The sequence below is a fragment of the Staurois parvus genome, unplaced genomic scaffold, assembly GCF_062004578.1.
Source record: "Staurois parvus isolate SC_StPar_1 unplaced genomic scaffold, SC_StPar_1.0 ptg000553l, whole genome shotgun sequence".
Lineage (NCBI taxonomy): Eukaryota > Metazoa > Chordata > Amphibia > Anura > Ranidae > Staurois > Staurois parvus.
In genome coordinates, this window is record NW_028318349.1 from 431,361 (window position 1) to 453,568 (window position 22,208).

Genomic DNA, 22,208 nt, shown 5'->3' on the forward strand with positions numbered 1-22,208 from the left:
TGTATTTCTGGGCACCGTGCCGAGACGGCTTTCGACCAGGTGAATTGCCAATTTATATAAACTGAAAAATGCAGCGCTAAGAATATATCTAGAATAACATGATACAAGAAATGGTGGAGCCAGAGCGTATGACGTCATCATCCACCAGAATGTGGCGGCCATCTTATTGGTTTGAAACAAACTGTGTTTATGGTGACATGCTGTTTTTATATCTGATTATGTACATGCAATACTATTTTTCTTATTAAATGATCACTATTTACTACACTATGAGGATTTTTTTTTTGCTTTGGAATATCAATGAGGTTACAAGAATTTCAGGTGTTTTCATCATGAGTTTCATTCTGCAGGATGGATTCTTATGAAGTACCGGTACATCTTGACAAGTGATTGTGTCTGGGAAACATACAGCGCTTATTGACCTTTCCTTTGGGTGTCAAAATCATCCGGTAAGAGACAAGTGGGTTTAGTGTTGGTGATAGAACCTTTTTCCCTCCAATGTTTCTCTGGACACATATTAAACGCATGCCATTTCCTTAACACTGGACTTTCTATAGTATATATGTGGAATTTCTTGTATCATGTTATTCTAGATATATTCTTAGCGCTGCATTTTTCAATTTTTATGGTTTGTGTATTGTAACCGGTAATACTGTGCTAGCTGCTAGTGCAGATTCCATTTGTAGATTTTATAATTGGTCTCAAGCGCAATTTTATGCATTTATATTTGGCAATTTATGTTTGCAGTTTTGCACCACATAGGACTAATTGGATATTGAATGTTTACTCCTCTGAGAGCATCAGTAAGGGCCAATGGAGTTCTATCAGACGCCTTCCCTTTCACCAACAATCGACAGGCAACTCTCCTCTTTGCGCTTACCCTGGAACCCTTCCATTGCAAGATCCACATAAACCCAGATATCACAGGCATTACCATAGGGGACCCAACATAAGATATCGGCATACACAAATGACATGTTGTTCTCCCTTAGCAAACCTGCAATATCGCTACCTAACCTTCCACGTGAATTTGAGCGCTATGGAACTTTATCCAATCCTAAAATTTATTTTACCAAATCAGAGGCAATACCACCTTCTGGTCTTCAGACTTTGCAGTCCAACTTCCGCTTTAAGTGCACAGACTTAGCTCTGAAATATCTTGGTACATTTATACCCTCCCATCTATCCCATACCTTTGACCTCAGTTTCCCCTTAGCTTTGGGCAGAGTTCGCACCATCTTGAGGATGTAGCATCATGGACTCCATCCATGGTTTGGGAGATGCAATATCATTAAAATGAGTATATTGCTGAAATTTCTGTACCTTTTCCAGGGCCTGGTCATCACTATACTTCTACGATACTTTAAACAAGTCCAATCACATTTAACTGAGTTCATCTGGGCCCACAAACGACCCCATATGCTCCATCACCTGTTGACACGGCCCAAACAACATGGGGGACTGGCCCTCCCAGATTTACATAAATATTACCTAGCAGTTCACTTTGGTTAGTTGACTGGTGTCAGCAACTTAAGTTGGGGGGGAGAAGACGCTGCACATCTTTTGGTCCTGCCCCAAATTACATCATTACTGGGAAGAGGTCCAGGACATTGTTAAAAAAAAAAAATGTACTGATTATACAGTACTGGAGGAACCGGTTCTCTTTCTTCATGTCTCCAACATACCTGCCAAAATCTACAAGATGTCTATACTTCACCATCTCAACGCAGCTAAATCATGCATTTCCCTTACCTGAAACCACATACAACTGACTGTTGGTCTCCGGTTTAGTAAGTTGATAGAACTGAATCTCATGGAAGATATGGTTCTCTCGTCCCAACACAAACGAGAGGTGTATGCTAAAACCTAGACACTGTGGAACAGGTTTGTCTACTCTAAAGAAGATAAGGCTCTTTTAGACACACACTCTGCTAGCTGAGGAAGTCTAAGATGGCCTCCCCTGCAACTTCATGGCTCCTCCTTCTCTTCCAATTAGGCCACCCCCCCTTTTTTTCTCATCTCTTGTCTATTTCCTCCATTTTTTTTCTTTCTCCATATCAAATATTAAAATTGAGGTAGTTGGACTATGGACTTTTCATATACACCAGTTTCGCTAATCTGGGTTTTAGGTACTTTATTAAACAGGATTTAGCTCTGGCCCACTTGGGATTTGTATTGTTATAAATGTGTTGCAACTATTTAGGTTTTGGTACTCATGCAGTTGTATTACCTTGCAGACCTTCTACCCCTGCTATATGGTGATTCCATGTCAACAGGTGTATTATTTATTTATTTTAAACAGGCGTACCTCGGTTAACGTAATTTTCGGTTTATGAATGAAAATCCTTTGAAAATAATGCCGCGGTTTACAATTTTTTTTCACAATACGGACAGATTAATTGGTTTCCAATGCATTTACAATTTTTTTTTCAATCATGTCCCTGTACCTTTGCCTTTATTTTATGCCTTTAAAATGCATTTTATAAAGAGTTTTGAACAGATCAGACTTTTGTTCTGACCTATGGAACGGATTAATTGGTTTTCAATGCATTTACAAATTTTTCTTTTGATCAAGTCCCTTTATGCCTTTAAAGTGCACTTTATAAAGAGTTTTGAACAATTACTTTGACTTTTTTCTGACCTCCGGAACAGATTAACTACCTGCCAACCGCAGATAGCCGAATGACAGCTGCACTGCGGCCGGCCAGTTCTGAGTGGACGTCATATGACATCCTCCCAGAACGCGCTCTCCTGCGCGCCCTAGGGGGCGCGCACCCGGCGATCTCCGTGATCGCTGTGTCCTACGGACACAGCTGATCACGTGATGTGGTAAAAGGCCAATCACAGCGGCCTTTTACCACGTGATCAGCGGTGTCCAATGACACGCTGATCAGAGGGAAATGCAAGTGCCGGTTCTCGGCTGCACTTTCCTCACGCTGTCAGATCGTGAGGAAAGTACTGCCGAGAACCGGCAGTTGTCAGAGCGGGGATCGGCACCGATCATCAGTGCCCTGATGATCAGTGCCCAGCAGTGCCACCCGCAAGTTCCGCCCACCTGTGCCCAGCAGTGCGCCCACTGGCTCCACCCACCTGTGCCCAGCAGTGCACCCACCTGTGCCACTCTGCAGTGTCACCTACCTGTGCCCAGAAGTGCCACCTACCTGTGCCCACCAGTGCCACCCACCTGTGCCCACCCACCAGTGCAGCCCAGCAGTGCCGCCAGTCAGTGCCCAGGGGTTGTGCCAGTCAGTGCCATCTATTAGTACCCATCATCAGTGTCACCTATCAGTGCTGCATATTAGTGCCGCCTATCCGTGACACCTCATTAGTGCTGCCTATCAGTGCCCTTCAGTGCTGCCTATCAGTGCCCATCAGTGCTGCCTCATCAACGCACATCAGTGAAGGAGAAAAAATACCTGTTTGAAAAATTTTATAATAGAAACAAAGAAACTTTTTTTTTCAAATTTTTTGCATTTTTTTTTATAGCGCAAAAAGTAAAGCGCCCAGTGGCGATTAAATACCACCAAAAGAAAGCTCTATTTGTGAGAAAAAAATGATCAAAATTTCATATGGGTACAATGTTGCATGACCGCGCAATTGTCAAAGTGCGGCAGCGCTGAAAGCTGAAAATTGGCCTGGTAAATAAGGGGGTATAAGTGCCTGGTAGGCAAGTGGTTAATTGGTTTTAAATGCATTTACAAATTAATTTTTAATCATGTCCCTGTACAGTAGTATTTATGCCTTTAAAGTGCACTTTATAAAGAGTTTAAAACAGATAGGACTTTTTTTTTTTCCTGACCTCCAGAACAGATTGTTTTTTTAATGCATTCCTATGGGAAACCACGTTTTGGTTTACAATTTTTTCGCAATACAAAGAGTCCCGCAGAACAATTTAAATTCGTAAACCAAGATATGCCTGTAGTGTCTTCTTTCAGTGCTGGAAACTTTTTTTTTTATTAAATTATCAAAAAAAGGAAAGTGGTTACCTTTTTGCATCCAAATATAAAGCAGGGGCTTTTTTTTTTTTTTTTTTTTTTTTACAGTGGAACTTTAGCTAAAAAAGTAAAAAAAAAAAAAAAAAAAAAAAAAAAAAGGGGAACAGGCAATAAATTTTAAACCACACAGTACAGTAAACCACACAGACGCAGCTCACTGTACAAATTCAGCAATGTCAAATCTGGCTGAACTCCTGGACATGCGCGGGAGTGATGTCATCCCCACCTGGCAAATGAAAGTGGCTGCCCAAAGATGGCAGTAGCAGGGCAAGGAGCGCTGGGGAGGCTGCATCGCCTGATCTAAGGTGAGTATAGTTCTGCCTTAATCTGAACATATAAAGAGTGCACAATGCTGTGTAAAGAGCAGAAGGGGTGATTGCTAAATCTACATTTTTTGTGACAATAGAATCACTGTGTGCAATTAAGTTCTGCTTAATGAATGAGAAAGGAAAGCGAATACACACTTCCTGGAATACTATGAATGCAAGTAGTTGCTCGGTGCTATACAGTAAGATCTATGTTTTGCTCCATGACCTATGTATGGCATGAATTTGACACTACTTTATGCGGGGCAGAATTCTCTAGTAATAGGGCACAAAATATTGGCTTACCATATTATGTAGGTCCTCTCCTCAAGGTCTTTATTAAATTGCTACATGATGAGATTCTGACTGGCAGTCATTTTGTTAATCTACTGTCTGAAAACAGTTCAATAATGCAGCCTTTCCTGTGTATTTAAATGCCATGCAGAGCAGCACCTGGGGCCTGTCCCCACAAGGACAGTATGGGGTTTATTTACTAAAGCTAGAGAGTCCAAAATCAGACTCCCTTCTGCATAGAAACCAATCAGCTTCTAACCTCAGCTTGTTAAATGAAGCTTTGGCAATGAAACCTGGAAGCTGATTGGTTTCTATGCAGAAGGGAGTCTGATTTTGGACTCTCCAGCTTTAGTAAATAAACCCCTGTGTGTCTCCAACAGCTTCTCCCAATCAACTGATTACTTATTACTGAAGGCACAACCTCCAGGCTTTCCTCATCTTTCACCTTTGACCTGAACAAGCATGTGCAAGGTTAGTGAATAAACTAATATGGGACACCCTGGTATACCTAAGCAGGGAAGCAAAATGAGGATGGCAGCTAAAGGAAAAAAAGACACCACCCTATGCTTTCAAAAATATATATTTTAATTTTTTTATTCTTATCAATTTACAAATGCAAAGAGAGAAAACAAGAAAAATCAAATATTTGGTGGGACTACTGTTTGGCGTCAAACCAGCATCAATTCTTTAACTAAATCAGGGATTTCGTAGGATTAGTCAGGTGTATGATTAATCAACTACACCAAGGAGGTGCTAACGATCATCAGTTTCATATGTAGGTTGAAACAATCATTAAAAGTGTTACTAAACCCACAACAGTAAAATCAGTCTGTATATGCAGTAAAGCATGCTTGTTATACTCACTATGGAACCTAACCAGTTAATCCTCTGCATGTGTAAAAAGGCTGTTTGATCCTGTCTTCTCTGTTCCTCCCCTTTTTTTTTTTCTTCAAGCAACCACCACTTATCTCCAGACTGAACCGCAGGCATGCACATGCCTAATTTGGTATATATTGCTAAAGAGGGTTTTTTTTTTTTTTTCTTGGGAGTGCATGTGATCAGCACAGGACCAAGCAGCACTACCTAGATAGAGGTCAGGAGATTTCCATCCTCCTAAAGCAAAGAAAACTCCTCCTACAAGCTTTAGCTAGTGCTGGTCTGGACACAGATAGAAGCCACAAGACTGCTCTAGCTGCTGAGGAGAAAAAGTATTTAGCAGTTTATATTTACTAAAATAATTGCATGTCCATGTACACTGGGAGACCAGATATAGTGAATACAGGGTCCTGGGTTTAGTAACGCTTGAACTAAAAAAGAAACAGCTGTGTAGAAGCCTTAAAACTGGGTGAACAGCCAAACTCTGCTACTAAGGTGAGGTTGTGGAGGACCTTTTCATGTCATACACCATAAGACTGAGCACAGTAACAAGACACAAGGTACAAGGTAGCCTATATGAGCAAGGTCTCTCCCAGGCAAAAAGTTCAAAGCAGACTGGGATTTAAAAATGTGCTGCTCCAGCTCTTTTGAAGAAGCAAAGAACCGTAGACACAGAGGATGGCCAAGGAAACAATGCAGCAGTTGAGACATCATGTATGTATCCCTTCAACATCGATAGATGTCCAGCACTGCACTCAGCACAGAAATAGCAGAAAACAGTAGGAGTCAGGTACATCCATCTACTGTTGGGAGAAATCTGGCCAGAAGTGGTCTTCATGGAACAATAGCGGCCAAAAAGTCATACCTCCAACATTAGAAACAATGCTAAGTGACTCAACCGTGCATGAAAACATAGGAACTGGGGTGAAGAAAAATGGCAGCAGGTGCTCTAGAGTCAAAACAGAGTTGGAGATTTGGTCAGGATCAATGGTGTCTTCAATACTGAGAAATACAACCAGATACTTATCCATCATGCCATACCATCAGGAAGGCATGTGATTGGCCCCAAATGTATTCTGCAGCAGGACAATGACCCCCAAACATGCAGCCAGTCATTAAGAACTACCTTCAGTGTAAAGAACAAGTAGGAGTCTTGGCAGTGATGGTTTGACCTCCACAGAGCCCTGACCTCAACATCATTGTGTCTGTTTGGGATTACATGAAAAGACATATCTTCTGTGGATGTAAGCTGCCTCAAATCCTTTTGTGGTTAGTTCTCCAAGACATTTGGAAAAACCAAGTTCCTTCAAAAACTGTGTACAAGTGTACCTAGAATTGATGCAAAGGGTAGTCACAACAAATGATTTGATTTGGAATTCTCTTCTGTTCATTTACTTTACATTTTGTTGATAAAAATCAGCGTGCGCATTGACAAATACCTCTCCCCAAATGTTCTTCATTTGTAGGCTTAACCCTATGTTTATGGTGAACACCTAAACACCAATTTGTTTGAAATTTTAGAGGGTACTGCCCTATTCAATGAAAAGAACAAAGCATCTGTAATGCTATTACTGAAAGCATTCTTAACTTACAGCATTTTTCATCCTTGCCTAAAACATTTGCACAGTAGTGTAGATAATCATATAGAATTTTGTTTTATTTAACCAAAGGCTCACACATGGATTTGCAACACAGTGAAATTAACATATTACATTGAATAGGGCAGTAGGTTAAGCCTACAAATGAACATTTGGGAAGGGGTAGTCATCAATGTGCAAGCCAATTTTCAGATATAGTGAGTGAATGTTAGAATGAGCATTGGGGTGGATGCTTTCAGGGAAGGGTGGTGGGTGGGGTTCCTCTGTCTCCCAGATCCCTCCCCCAAATGACAACCCACATCACTACTGAAACTGGGAAAATCATAGGGAAGAAGCAGGGCATAGGAAGGCTTCATATTCAGATGTTGAAGAGAATTTGGCAAATAAAATCAAGGTTTCCAAAATCTGTTAGGCGTCTTTGCCAGATGCGATGAGGTCCTCCCATTTACTTGATTTCTTTTACCTTGGCTATCGATACAGCGAGTGGCATGTGGTTGCTTTCACAGTTCTGAAATACAACACATGGCAGCAATAAGAAAATGATGCAGCACAGATCTTTCATTCCTCCTTGGGAAAGTATTATGGTGCAGTAAACAGAATGCAAACTCATCTGGGAGAACAGGATCTATACAATTTTGGGAGATGTGACCCACTTCTATCCAACAAGGGTCGTAAGAAGGAGCAAGGCCAGAAAAAAATGGATTAACCTGCAAAATCCTTTTCTTGGAGTATGTCACTATAAGAAAAAAAAAAACCCAAAAAACCAGCATGTTCCCTCCCAGGCATATCCCCCTCCCTGTTACGGACATCCTTTTTTTTTTGTAGCAAACCATTATCCACAAAAGGCAAAGGGGGTGGGATTTGTGTCCTATGATAGATAGATATCCATCTATCTATGAAGGATTTTACAGGTAACTCAATCTAATTTTAACTACTTGCCCTTCAGAAGATTTACCCCCAACCCCCCCCGACCAGGCAGTTTGCAATACAGCGCTGCGTTACTTTAACTGACAATTGCATGGTCATGCAACACTGCACCCAAATGAAATGTATGTCCTTTTTTTCCCCCACAAATAGAGCTTTCTTTCGGTGGTATTCCTTCACCTCTGAGTTTTTTTTTTTGCACTGTAAAGAAAAAAAAAACCCGACAATTTTGAGAAAAAAATAATATTTGACTTTTTGCTATTAAACATGTCCAGTAAAAAATTTTTTTTTAACAAATCAAACTGTCAAGTTTAGGCAAAAATGTATTCTGCTACGTCTTTGCTTAAAAAAAAAAAAAAAACCCAATACATGTAAATTAATTGGTTTATGTGAAAGTTGTTGCATCTACAAATAGTATAGATACTGTAATTTTTTTTTTTTTTTAATACTAGTAATGGCGGCGATCAGCGACTCAGACTGCGGCGGACATTCTGACACAGACACCAATACAGTGATCAGTGCTAATAAAAAGCACTGACACTGTAATAATGACACTTAGCAAGAATTAACATCTGGGGCTATCAAAGGGTTAACTGTGTGCTGTGCTTTACTGTGTAAGCACATTGCTTTGTATTGCTCTGCTATGCAGAGCAATACAAAGCAATGTGCAGGAGCTGACAGGGGAGAGATCTGTATTGTTTACATACAGGTCTCTCACCCATCGGGGATGCCGGCGGGGAATCACCGGCCGGGACCCAGTGATCGATAGGTGAGGCCACCAATGGCGGCATGGCCAAGAGCTGTCCCCTGAATGTCCAGAGCAGGGTTCGAGTGCCATTTCAATAGAAAAGCATTAGGAAAATGAATCTGAAAAGATCTAGTCTCTTATTATTAGATGGAACCGTTGAGAAAATGGCTACATTTTAGTGTAGACACTGCACAGATCTGACCATCACCCAAGACACTAGCAAAAAAAACTGAAGACTTGCCTAATGGTGAGGGGTTATCTCTGGGAGGGCACTATTTTTGCCAGTGCCTAATCACCTGAAGATGACAGTATAAACCTGTTGTAATGTAGATGAAGATACCCTGGTTTTAATAAATATATCCCTCAGAGAAACTCCACATCTCTAGTATTTGTCTGCAGTAGACTGGAACAACTATTGCACGGCCTGTGAAGTCCTATACCAGTATGTTAGGAGTTTAAAAACAAATCCTTGGAATTTTGTGTTGATTGAGGTTTTGTATGTAAAGAATTGATTCTCTCTCTCCTCCGGTGTCAGTTGTAAAAGCAGGTCTCTCTCCCATTTTGCTATGCACAGCTTGTGAGGTCGGTAAATTGTACACCAGAGAGTGTGTCTTGCTCATATTTCTTTTCAAATCAGGTAAGGGGAGAGTACATTTACCTGCAGGTGGTAGGGTCTTAATACAGTGTGATAACCATTCTCCAAAGACCTAGATGAATCGAGGGTTTCTTAAAGAGTAGGCCACTGTCTGAAGGCAAGAAAATCTAGGCCCTGTGGAACTTCTCTTGTACTAGCCTTCTAAACCCCGAACTAAGGGAAATAAGGGTTTCAAATAATCAGGACAAGTGGGAAATGGTATTGGGGAGATGTCCTCCCTTAAGCTGGCCATGAGTGGTTCGAATCTCAGCCAGTTCAGCAAGGACCAGCTGAGATTAAAATCATCTATGGGTAGACTGATTATACCCAATTTGATTGCTGTACAACTAGATACAACTAACCTGTTGGATTTTACATGCAATTACAGCTAGTGGCATTTATAGCACCTAGCAATAATCACCGTGTTCTCCCAGCGGGGATGGCTCCCTCCACCGGGAGAACACAATAGCTCCACGGGAGGAATTCCCACCATCAACACTGACTTTATGCTAGAATTGAGCATTCTTTTCTATAACCCATGGTTGCAAGAAAAGAAAAAACGCATCTTGTATGGCCTGCCCTAGTCAGAATTTCTTATGTATGGGCCACATAACGCCAATAGTCGGATGGGACGTTTTGAGAGATATAGATATATCTATCCATCTATCTCTCTATGTATATATATTCCATATTACAGTCAAGACTAACCCTGAACACTTTCTAACTATGTAAATATAAAATAGTGGATATGAATATTATGTCTGTTTCCATTAGATGGAACTTTAAGCTCATTTTGAAGTTTTTCTTCTTTGCCATCTACCCTGTGATGCAAAAAGCCCATTCAGGGTTCAGTAAAAGTTTTACACAGCCAAGTAATTTAGTAAGGAGTGGCCTGGCCTTTTTGGCGAGCTTTTTTGGCAATCAAAAGGAAACTGTTGTGCCTTCTTTTCATCTAAGCTACATTGCTCTGGAAATCCTTTGTCTAGGAAAGTCATCTGGTCAAACCATACCACTGAGAGGTCGAGCAGTCATCCTCTTCCCAAGCCCCAATGCCTGATAATTTAGTTTTTGTTTTTTTCTGGATACACATAACAAACTGAATCAAAGTTTTGTCTTGCTAGAAGATTAATGATATAACTATGAACATTTCTTTATCTGTGAAAAGAACTTGCATTCTAGAATTGCAGCTCTTTATAGATGTGAAATTCAGATGATTTTGTAAGGAGGAAAAAAATGACACAAAGGATTAGTAATACAATGGAGAGGAACAATTTACTGCCTAAACGTTAGACCAGAGAATTAGAGCAGATAAGTGAGAATGCACATTAAAACATTTTATTCCTTCTTCGATCCATTAAAAATGGGAAAGGTATTAGTAACTCTTAAGGAAAAAGGATTGAGGACTGTCATTACATGCAGGAATTTATTTCAAGAATAAAATAAAAATATAGAATTTATGTATAATTTCATCTATATAAAACAGAAAACTACGCTAGGCTACTTAAAGTTGTGTTACCATAAATACACAATTTTAATCGTCTCCCTAAAGAGACTATTCATATTAAACAAATATAGAAATTATTTACAAAAATATCTTGATACCTGTTATGATGTTAGTTGGACGTTTCAATCAATGCAAGTTAATGTATACAGGTACACCATTTAATATTTATTATATGCATTTTATATACATTATTTTTCAACAACTGTACTTCTGCATTTTTTGTGGTACAATCTTAAAAATTAGCCGATTTGCAGTCTGTAAAATGAAAACCTTACAAAACTTGCAAACTGATCAGATTTTTTTTTTCTTTGTGGAAGACTAGAAAAAATGTGAAATTATCTCAGTCATGCATAAAACAATGTAAAATCTTCCGTCAATAACAAACTAAATGTCTGAAAAAAAAATATGGGAAAAAAAGCGAACTCCAAAAAAGTATGAAAAAATGCAAAAAGAGCCCTGCAATCACACCACTATGAAGGCAGGTCCAGGGCATTAAATATATGGGGGAATAAGGGAGCAAGCCTTATAAGCTCCGTAATGGTCATGAAGCAAAATTTGTGCCTGCAAACAATCCTCTTTTACAGGCAGAGATTTTACCTCATTCCATGGCTGTCTTTCAATAGAAACAAATCCCCAATTTAAATCATACTATCTTATAACATTGTTATGTCCCTCAGATGTCCTCATTAAATTGTCTCAAAAATAATAAAATTCCTGTGTCACATGAAAAAAAGAATATAAAGCTGAAATAAATAACAATAAGCCACTGTAACTTACCTGGGAAACATTCGGATAAATTAACTCGTAAATAAAGTAAACATACAAAATATCACACAGTGATAGAATGCTGCAATTGTTAAAAAAGGGGTGGAGGTGCATTGGGCAGAGCATATGAAACCCCTCTTGCAGAAACAAAACAAAAAAAATTTAAAAAGCCAAAATAACTAGTTGTTAGTCTGTAGTCACTCAGATATGTTATCCTCTCTAACGCCAGGCTTCCTGGCAGCGTCACTGACTTCTGGCCTTATAAAGGGATGCAGGGTAAAACAGATGATGAATTCTTTGCAAGATAAATCCCCTTATACAGGTAGCGGGGCAGCACTATAAAAAAAAAAAAAAAAGCTGCAAAATGCATTCACTGTCAGACTTAACAGCCTGATAAAAACACTGCAATTATGTGACAAGTTTAAAAAAAAGATCTTGTGTACAGATTGTATTAATGCTAAAAATATATAGTTACACACTAGCGTCTGTTGCCAGGAAATAATAAATTAAAAAAGTGTCAAAAAATTAAAGTCCCTTCATTGGCCGCCAGGCACAGAGTCCTACATTGCCAGCTCTGTGAGTAAATACCTACACACAAATGAGAAAGAAAGCCAACAAGATTCTGTAGTTTACATAGGGTTTGCTTCGTGTGGAACTGGCTCATCACAAGTCCTTTAGCGTTCCATTAAAAATATGATTGTAAGTATTAAAACCGCTTGAGATTGCTATTGCATTGTAACTGTATCTGAACAGGCAAACCAATTAATTAAAGGGGTATGTTGAAAGGTTGATAAGCAGCTCCATATCCCCCATGTTAGTTGAGCTCCTGAGTCACAATTGTGCATCCAGAGCCTGAATTAAAATGGCGCAATGCCAAAATAATTAAAATAAAATTAAAAAGTTTGTTTTATTCTCTATGGACTGTAGAAGAAAGAACATATTTATATTATATATAATAAAGGACAGACACCCTATGCAGGGGCTGTGAATACTGGTTACTGTGGTAAGAGAAAGTATTAAATTACAGTAATTAAAGCCCTGCACAGAGCAATCCTGATAAATGAGAAGAAAGGGAGGGTAGTGCCTGCCGCTTTGTAACCAGTATCTTCCTGTCCTGCAGAGGGAGCTGTGTCTTGTAGTGTCAGCCCGAAAGCAAACTCCTCTTGGCAGTGATGTAAGAATTTGTTTAAAATACCGCAAGTGTCCAAATTTCGTCCAAGAATGCACTTGTGGCATTGTGTGAAGGAAAAGGGCAGGCAAGGGGGTCAAACAAAGACCTTGGCCAGAGCATCTGCTCCAGCACTGGCGATGAATGCTTTGGATGGGTGAAAGGCAACATCGTAAATGGACTCATCCAATTTCTTGCGATGGGCTGTAATCTCCTGCACACATGTCTTGCTGTCCAGATTCCACAAACGAATAGAACAATCATGGCCTGTAGGAAAAGATATCAGTCTTAGTGAATGCCATTCTAACTTTTTTTGGGGAAAACAAATTGACAAAATGTGTCAGATTAACAAACACAAAAAGCAAAGTACATTTAAACATTTTTAGAAAAGTATTTAAAAGCTAAACTATATACAGTATTTTATGAAAGCAGATGCCTTGTAGGATAAAATAGCAGTAACTAATTTTTCGTATTCCAAAATATGTTCAATAGCATTCAATATATTCCCATGTAAACTAATGAAATCTTCATGCTTCTTAATGACTTTCACTATTCTTCAAAGAAAATTCCTCCTTTTCCTTTTTTTACCTCAAAGAGATAAAATACACATAGTGCATTACCCTCAACACATAACTAAATCAAATTTTAATAGTGCGCTCACGTTATAGTGTTCAAAACGTGCCCCAAATAACCAAGTGTCCACCCAGTGGCCCTAATTCCCACTCTTACCCTCATTAGATGAATTTGCTTTGTACGAATTCTTGACTAGTGAGATCCTTCTTCAAAAATTCTTTCCAATAAAACCATACCCATCCAAGCGATGTAAATCAAATATAGTGTAATATTGTCAACACATAATCATCATATCATGTGAATCAGTGCTTTGACACTACATACCAGTGATCCAACACCTGTCAATCCATGCACCTTACCAGAATGACAGGAAACAGAAGCTTTGATCAAATAGACTCTTGCTCCAAACTCTGTGGCTTTAAATGCTCCAACGACAATGATTGTCTATTCTTTTTTGGGGCATATACTATCATTGTCGTTGGAGCATTAAAAGCTGCAGTGTTTGGATCACTCGGCTGTTTCACGGTTTTGTGATCACTGGTGTGGAGTACTGATTCACGATATGATGATTATGTGTTGACAATATTACACTACAGTTGCAAGAAAAAGTATGTGAACCCCTTGGGATTACGTGGAGTTTTGCACGAATTGGACTATAAAATGTGCTCTGAACGTCATCTAAGTCACAACAATAGAACACAGTCTGCTGAACATAATACTACACAAACATTAGATGTTGCCATGGTTTAATTGCAAATAACATGTAAACATTCACAGTGCAGGGAGGAAAAAGTATGTGAACCTTTGGACTTAATAACTGGTTGACCCTCCTTTGGCAGTAATAACCTCAACCAAACGTTTCCTGTAGTTGCAGATCAGACCTGCACAACGATCTGGAGTAATTTTGGACCACTCCTCTTCACAAAACTGTTTCAGTGTAGCAATATTCTTGGGGTGTCTGGTGTGAATCGCTCTCTTAAGGTCATGCCACAGAATTTCAATCGGGTTGAGGTCAGGACTCTGACTGGGCCACTCCAGAAGGTGTATTCTGTGCTGTTGCAGCCATTGTTTTGTTGAATTACTTGTATGCTTTGGGTCATTGTCCTGTTGCATCACCCATCCTCTGCGGAGCTTTAGTTGGCGGACAGATGGTCGTACGTTTTCCTGCAAAATGTCTTAATAAACTCTGGAATTCATTTTCCCATCAATGACAACAATCCGCCCAGGCCCTGAGGCAGCAAAGCAGCCCCAAACCATGATGCTCCCTCCGCCATGTTTTACAGTGGGGATGAGGTTTTGATGTTGGTGTGCTGTGTCTTTTTTTCTCCACACATAGTGTTGTGTGTTCTTCCCAAACAACTCAATCTTGGTTTCATCTGTCCACAGTATATGTTGCCAGTAGTGCTGTGGAACATCCAGGTGCTCTTTTGCAAACTTCAAACGTGCTGCAATATTCTTTGGACAGCAATGGCTTCCTCCGTGGTGTCCTCCCATGTACTCCATTCTTGTTTAATGTTTTCCTTATTGTAGATGTTAGCATGTGCCAGAGATTTCTGTAGGTCTTTAGCTGACACTCTGGGATTCTTCTTTACCTCATGCAGCATTCTGCACTGTGCTCTTGCAGTCATTTTTACAGAACGACCGCGCCTAGGGAGAGTAGCAACAGTTCTAAACTTTCTCCATTTGTAGACAGTCTGTCTTACCGTGGACACATGAACATCAAGGCTTTTGGAGATACTTTTGTAACCCTTTCTAGCTTCATGCAAGTCAACAATTCTTGATCGTAGGTCTTCTGAGAGCTCTTTTCTGCGAGGCATGGTTCACATCAGACAGTGCTTCTTGAAACCAGTAAACCCAAAACAGGTGTGTGTTTTTTAAAGGCAGGACAGCTGTCAGCAACACATCCAATATCATCACACTGATTGGAGTCAAGGTTGGCTCACTCCTGGCTCCAATTAGCTCTGGGAGAAGTCATTAAGCTAGGGCCTCACATACTTTTTCCTCCCTGCACTGTGAATGTTTACATGTTATGTGCAATTAAACCATGGCAACATCTAATGTTTGTGTAGTATTATGTTCAGCAGACTGTGTTCTTCTATTGTCATGACTTAGATGATGTTCAGAGCACATTTTATGCCCAATTCATGCAAAACTCCACGTAATCCCAAGGGGTTCACATACTTTTTCTTGCAACTGTATATTTGACTTACATCTCTTGGAGGGTATGGTTTTATTGGGAAGAATTTTTGAGGAAGGATCTCACTAGTCAAGAACTCGTACAAAGCAAGTTATTAATCTAATGAGGGTAAGAGTGGGAATTACGGTCACTGGATGGACACTTGGCTATTTGGGGCACATTTTGAATGCTATGATGTGAGCTCACTATTATAATTTCATTTAGTTATGTGTTGATGGTAATGCACTATGTATATTTTATCCTTGAGATAAAAAAAAGAGGAAAAGGAGGAATTTTCTTTGAAGAATACTGAAAGTCGGTAAGAAGCATGAAGATTTCATTAGTTTACATGGTAATATATTGAGACTTTGTTGGATGATATTGAACATATTTTTGATTTTGGACTTCCTGGATGGAAGGGTCATCTTAGCGGCCAAGGGGGCACCATTGATATTGAATAATTAATTGCAGGAGGGTGTGTGGTTCATTTACATAATTTTTCATATTGCACAAATTTTGCGCAATTGCTCATAAAATGCATATTTTCAGTAAATAACACAATTAACATTTCATGCACACAAACAATAGTACAAGAAAAAAAAAAAAAAAGATGGAGTTGCATTTAGTTTGTTGTGCATACTATCACATCACGGCATAAACCTCCTGGGAGCCCACTTATTTTAAAACAAATTTGATTTTTTTTTCTACATCCTTACCTGTAAAATGCCATCACGGAACACAGAGCAGGCTATTCATGACTATGAGGGTTTTATGCCACCTATAGGTGAACAAACATTGGCCAACCAATCAGAAAGGAGTCCTCCCTTATATAACCCCTTCTACACAGGAAGTACTCCAATTCTGTAGCAAGCAATGAAATACCAGAAAGAGGCGAAGGACCTCTGTGTTCCATGATGTACTCCAAGAAATGGATTTTACAGGCAAGTATGTATAAAAAAATCCAATTTTCTTTATCGTACATTACAGGACACAGAGCAGACTATTTATGACTATGTGGGATGTCCCAAAGCAATAAAGAAATTTTGAGGGGAGGGTGACACCATGATAGCCACCAACAATCCCACACAAAACCTACTCAGCCATATGCAAGATGCTGTGGCTAAAGACAGAGTCCTCTGCAGCTTACATCCACCTGGTAGATCCTTGTGAATGTGTGAACCAAAGCCCATGTAGCGACCTTGCAAATCTGAGTAACTGATGCCTGATGGTAGATCGGCAAAGATGCCCCACACTCCTGATAGTGTGCTCTTACCAAAAGACCAAGTTCAAATTCCACGGACGTAAAGGTAGCCTAACAGGCGGAGCTAAACACATTATAAAAAGGTACGAACTAGAGACTGAGATGCAATGGGTCTCTGAGAAAAAAAAAAAAATAGCAAACATTGAAACCAGGCTTTAATAGTACCAACGGCCAATTTCTTTTCCAGACTTCATTGAACAAACAGATTATACCAATCGAATATTTCCATGGATGCCATTTCTGGACCTCACACCAGGCAATGTAAGTCTTCCAAGTTGTGTAATATGTTCCTAGAAACGATCTTTCTAGCACTCAACATAATGGGAATAACAGAATTAGATACCCCCTGTCCTTTAGAATCTTGGTTTCAATGGCCATGCCGTCAAATTTAGCGACCATAAAACTGGGTGCAATATAGGGTCTTGAGACAGCAGGTATGGCCTGAACGGCAGGGAGCGAAACCTGTCTACTGCCAGTCTCACTATGTCCATGTACCAGGCCCTCCTGGGCCAGGCTGGGGTGATCAGAATAAACGGAACAGACTCCTCCCGAATCCTGCATAGGAGACGTGGCAACAGCTGAACCAGAGGAAAAGTGTATATTATGAAATCACTAAGGCATTCACCTCTGCTGCACGAGGGTACCTAACCTGGACACAAACAGGTCAATCTTGATGAATCTGGATGCCAACATATCTACATTTGGGCAACACCATCGCTGGCAGATTGCTGAGAAAACCTCAGGATGCAAAGCCCATTCCCCCGGAATCTACAGTCGGTGGCTGAGATAATCCGCCTGCCAATTCTCTATGTCCAGAATGAACACCGCTGACAGACTTGGAACATAACTTTCTGCCCAGGTCAGAATGTTAATCACCTCCTCTTGAGCCTTTCGGCTCTTGGTACTGCTCTGGTGGTTGATGTATGCCACTGCTGTGGCACTGTCGGACTGAATCCTTACAGGCTAGCCCCAAAGCCTGAATGTTCAGTACCTCAGAGCGAGCCTCACTGCCAAAGGTTCTGGGATATTGATGGGTAGAACTCTTTCTACTGGAAGCCATGTTCCCTGAACAGTCGCCTCCTCCAGGACAGCCCCCCAAACCTGAGAGGCTGACATCGGTGGTAACCACCTTCCACACCGCCGGCTGAAAGGATCTCCCTTTTTCCAAATCTAGCACTGGAATCTTCTTATTTCAAACAGTCAGAATATTATATTGCAGCGGTCTAGAGTGGAATTATGCACAATGTACCGCTTCAAATGAGGACACCAACTTCCCCAGCAATCTCATACATAAGCGAATCGAAGGATACCTCTTGGCCCTTAAACTGCGGACCTGGTCTCTCAGGGCGCAACATTTCCTTGAAGGCAGAAATACTTTTTCCTGAACCATTCCCAGGATCATCCCCAAATATTCCAGGCTCTGTACTGGCTCCAGGGCACACTTTTCGAAGTTGCACACCCATCTCAATTGTTCCAGGAACTGAACCGTAAGGGCCACATCCTGCTCCAGACTTGGCACCACCCGACTTCTGAGTGACAGATTGTTTAGATAACCAATGATTGATACCCCTCGAGTTCTAAGCAGTCCCAACATTCCTGTCAAAGACCGGTGGATCCGATGAACGAGATCTCTCCCACTACTTATTCACCTGAGAAACAGATGCAGTAATTCCTGCGATCTTATCTTTTAAACTCGCTAAGGCTGACGCAAGATCCTCCTTGGTTAAAAACACAGAAGCGGACGCACCAGTAGTAGCTACAATGCCAAACATAGCGGCTCAGATTGCCCAGAGGCTCCTGGCCTTTCAGGAGAGGTTAACATAGCAGAATTGCAACTAGGTTCTTCCAGACCTTACGGTGGTACACATGGTACTTTTCCTGCTGTACCTCCCCCACCCGCTTCCTGGAAGACATCCCTTCCTATAGCGCTCAATCTAAAATACAGATAGAAAAAAAAAAATAGAGACTCCAGGATACAGCTATGCCAGGTAGTGTGATCAAATACACTCACTGCAACTGCTGACTTCCATGGAACGTCCAAAAGGTACAGCCTTCTGTCTGAACTGGCCAATGTTTGCCCCCAGGGGAGTACTCACGTGCCCACTGAATAGCCTGCTCTGTGTCCTGGCCACCTCCAGCAGCAGCCCCACGAGTACCCAGGAATGCCGGATACATAAACATGGCCGACTTACTCTTCCAGCCGTTACTGTGCATGCGCCCTCGCAGCTGTTGCTGGCCGTTTGTGCACCAGGCTGCTCCTCCTAGAGGCACCAGGCAGGCTTAAGCAATGAAGCACTCCCCCTAGTGGCAAACATAGCCAACAACAAGAGAAAAAACACTATCTTTGTTTTTCCTCCATTTTTACTTTTCCCTTCTTTCATCACAAAAGAAAAAAAAGGAGGCACCTTACCCATTCCAGCCACAGGACTCAGCATTACACCAAGAATCCAACCTTCACCCATTACAGTGGGCCCTGTCACATAGACCCTCAAGGACTCGGTCCCCCTAAAGTGGAGCCATTGCCTCAGACCTGTATAGCACCCTGCTGGAAAACGCCTTGGTCAGATTCAAAACTGCACAAGTTTCCATTCACACAGGGTCCAGCGCCATACGGCTGCATTACAGGCAAAACCCAGAGGATTCTTCTCCTTAGCCAAAATGGATGGTATCCGAGCCTCATTGTAGAACAGCTTTCCGAATGGATCTGATTAAAGTCCATGATTCTCAAAGGAACTGTATTAGACCATAGGTATGCTCCAGGAGCACAAGCAACACTTTCAGTGACCATCTACCTTCCAGACACTGGCGGAAAAACTGAAGTACTTACTGTGAGGAAGGGTTATATAGCGGAGGAATCCTCTGATTGGTCGGCCAGTGTCCATTCACCTATAAATGGCGTATAAGCCACATGGTCATGAATAACCTGCTCTGTGTCTCGTTATGTATGATAAAGAAAAGTGGAGTTGCAGTGCCTCGCATGTCTGCTTACATACCTTACATTATGCTCCAGCGGCCACAAACACTGGGTTATCTCTTATGAAAATGGAAACTTCAGGGTCAATCCTCGCCATTTGTGCAAATCTTTATCACTAGACTTGATCATATGGTCATTGGCTCCACTACACTGTTAGGGTCGTAATTTACTCATACCCTACAGAAGATTTCTAATTACCACACTGGTGTTTTATTGACTGCACATGACTCACATCGATATATGCTTAAGGCATTGGCTGCATCTGGGCACACTTGTGTAATCATCATGCAGCTCACCAGACTATTATGTCCAGGTTGTGGGCTCTTTCAGCCTGTCCTATCTATCATCAGTACTCTATCATGTCAGTCCACAACCCCATATGAACAGGGGTATATAACCCTCATTGATGCCCTTTGCTTGACATGGACTTCCATATGCCTATATTGCCGAAGCCTGGCCCGCTGTGGCTATGTATCACTATACATTAGATTTTTGATGCATATGTTATATGCTTTTGATGTTGTTGCTGTTTCATACTGATCGGGCCACCTTTCTCAGACCAGAGTAACTACACCACTTTGAGTGTTAGCTGATTGGGTAGCATGTTAAGTCAGTTCACCGCTTACCAGCACCCACTGACTGCCAGTCTTGAGTTCATTGGCCTAATATGTTATGGCCTATATGAGACCGAGTTAATGCAATGCAGCATACGTGAGTGGATGAGCGGTGCCCAGGCTTTTATTTTAAGGTGATAACGTTATAGAACCTTATTTTAAATAGTGACTAAAGGATTGTTGGTCTCTTGGCCTAATTTTATTTAATTTTGATCTCAATAAAGTTGTTTGGTTACACCGAGGTTGGTTCTCCTTTAAACAAAAAATATTGAATGTGTCGCGCACCTCAAAAAAGTGTTTAGTGATATATGATATATAATTATGTATAAATAAAATAAATTTTATTTATTCACAACGCCACTGCCAGCGGAACGGCGAGTACTGTCTTTGTGCGAGGGCACACATTTTAACAAAACGCTCTGTATTGCTCTGTGGAATGTGAGTTTGCACTTGTCTGGAGACGCATTAAAATCTTTTTAAAAGGATATAAGCACCATGTGGGGATTTTTCTTCTTTTTCATGGCCTAAATTGGAGGAGTAAAAGGGGAGGAAGAGGAGATAGACCCCAAACTACAAGAGGGGAGATATCCATATCTATCCATCCAGCCCTCATAACTCGGAAGGAACTGGGAGGCCATCTAGTGGAAGGAAAGCAACACCACAGTCTACTTTAACAGCAATAGACTTTCCATATATTTGTACAGATTGGGACGTTCATATCTCATCTAAGCTAAGGAATAGAAATATATAGTCCTAATCACCGCTTCAGGTTGCACAAGTGGAGTGATTACAATACATTATTTTGCACAGTTTTTATTATTATTTATTTTTCCATATTTAATTGAGTACTGCACTATATCATATATATTTTTGCATTATCGTTTTGGGTAATATTTGCATTTTTGCACATGCACAATTTTTTCACATATATATTAGTGTGCAAGGAGGTTTTCTTTGCTCACTTGATTTGTGGCATATTATATATATTTTTTCACAACATTATATATATAATTTTAGTTATTTATAATTAAGTTAATTATAGCACTGGGAGTGTTTTAAATTTAATTTATTATTTAAGATTTATTTATTTAATTTATTTTATTTATACATAATTATATATCATATATCACTAAACACTTTTTTGAGGAGCGCGACACATTCAATATTTTGTTTATTTTCACACAGCATTTTGAGTATGTGTTTCATGTGTTGATGCACCATCACATTTAAATTAGTTAATTAATTATAAGCAATTTTATGCCACCATAGTAGCTCACAAGTATACACCCTTATAAGATTGGTTCTCCTTTAAGCCTCTTTCTAGGTGGCCTCTCTTAGTTCCGAACACATTTTTTCCTGACGTGACCCTGGCTTCGGAGGACCACACCTCTTAAATTTATGGTGAGTCAGCACTTTGAGATCTCCCCTTTATGGGTGAGGTAAAGCCTCGTGTTATTTTTTAGTTTTTTTTATTTTATAGTTTTTTAGCTCCCTAAAACCTCCTGAGGAAGTGGGGTTTCCCATGACATGCGTTGAGTTAGTTTACCCATATGGAAGATACCCCAAACGTGCGCAGAAGTCGCTGGACTCAACATTTCTACTGATCTGTTACCATCAGGGTCTATATACACCTACGGGTACTTGTTTAGGAAGGCTTTGTAATAACACAATTTTGTATGATTTTTATACATTTATAATATAAATATTTATAGAAATTATTATATAATGTTGTATTTTAAATTGCATGTTATACTGTTTGGTAAGCTTTAATAAAAATTGTCAATTTTTATTTTGTTTAG

The 22,208-nt window shown here is 40.3% G+C and overlaps 1 protein-coding gene and 1 long non-coding RNA gene across 6 annotated transcripts in view; one reads left to right on the forward strand and one right to left on the reverse strand.

Annotated features, from left to right (window-relative positions):
• Window positions 1-348: 348 nt before the first annotated feature.
• Window positions 349-22,198, forward strand: LOC149450984 (uncharacterized). Of its 2 annotated transcripts, XR_016315174.1 has the most exons (3): window positions 349-449; window positions 21,723-21,810; window positions 21,890-22,198. It is a non-coding gene; the product is annotated as an uncharacterized LOC149450984 (long non-coding RNA). The 2 variants fall into 2 exon arrangements; XR_016315173.1 differs by lacking the exon at window positions 349-449 and having other exon boundaries at window positions 21,540-21,810.
• The window catches only part of STRN3 (striatin 3), a 113,941-nt gene continuing 102,755 nt past the window's right edge, over window positions 11,023-22,208 (reverse strand). For all 4 annotated transcript variants that reach the window (XM_089691179.1, XM_089691178.1, XM_089691181.1 and 1 more), the window contains one exon: window positions 11,023-13,078. In XM_089691179.1, coding sequence (XP_089547305.1) covers window positions 12,909-13,078 — 170 coding nt within the window. In that variant the 3' untranslated portion in view covers window positions 11,023-12,908. The remainder of the gene's footprint in view (window positions 13,079-22,208) is intronic.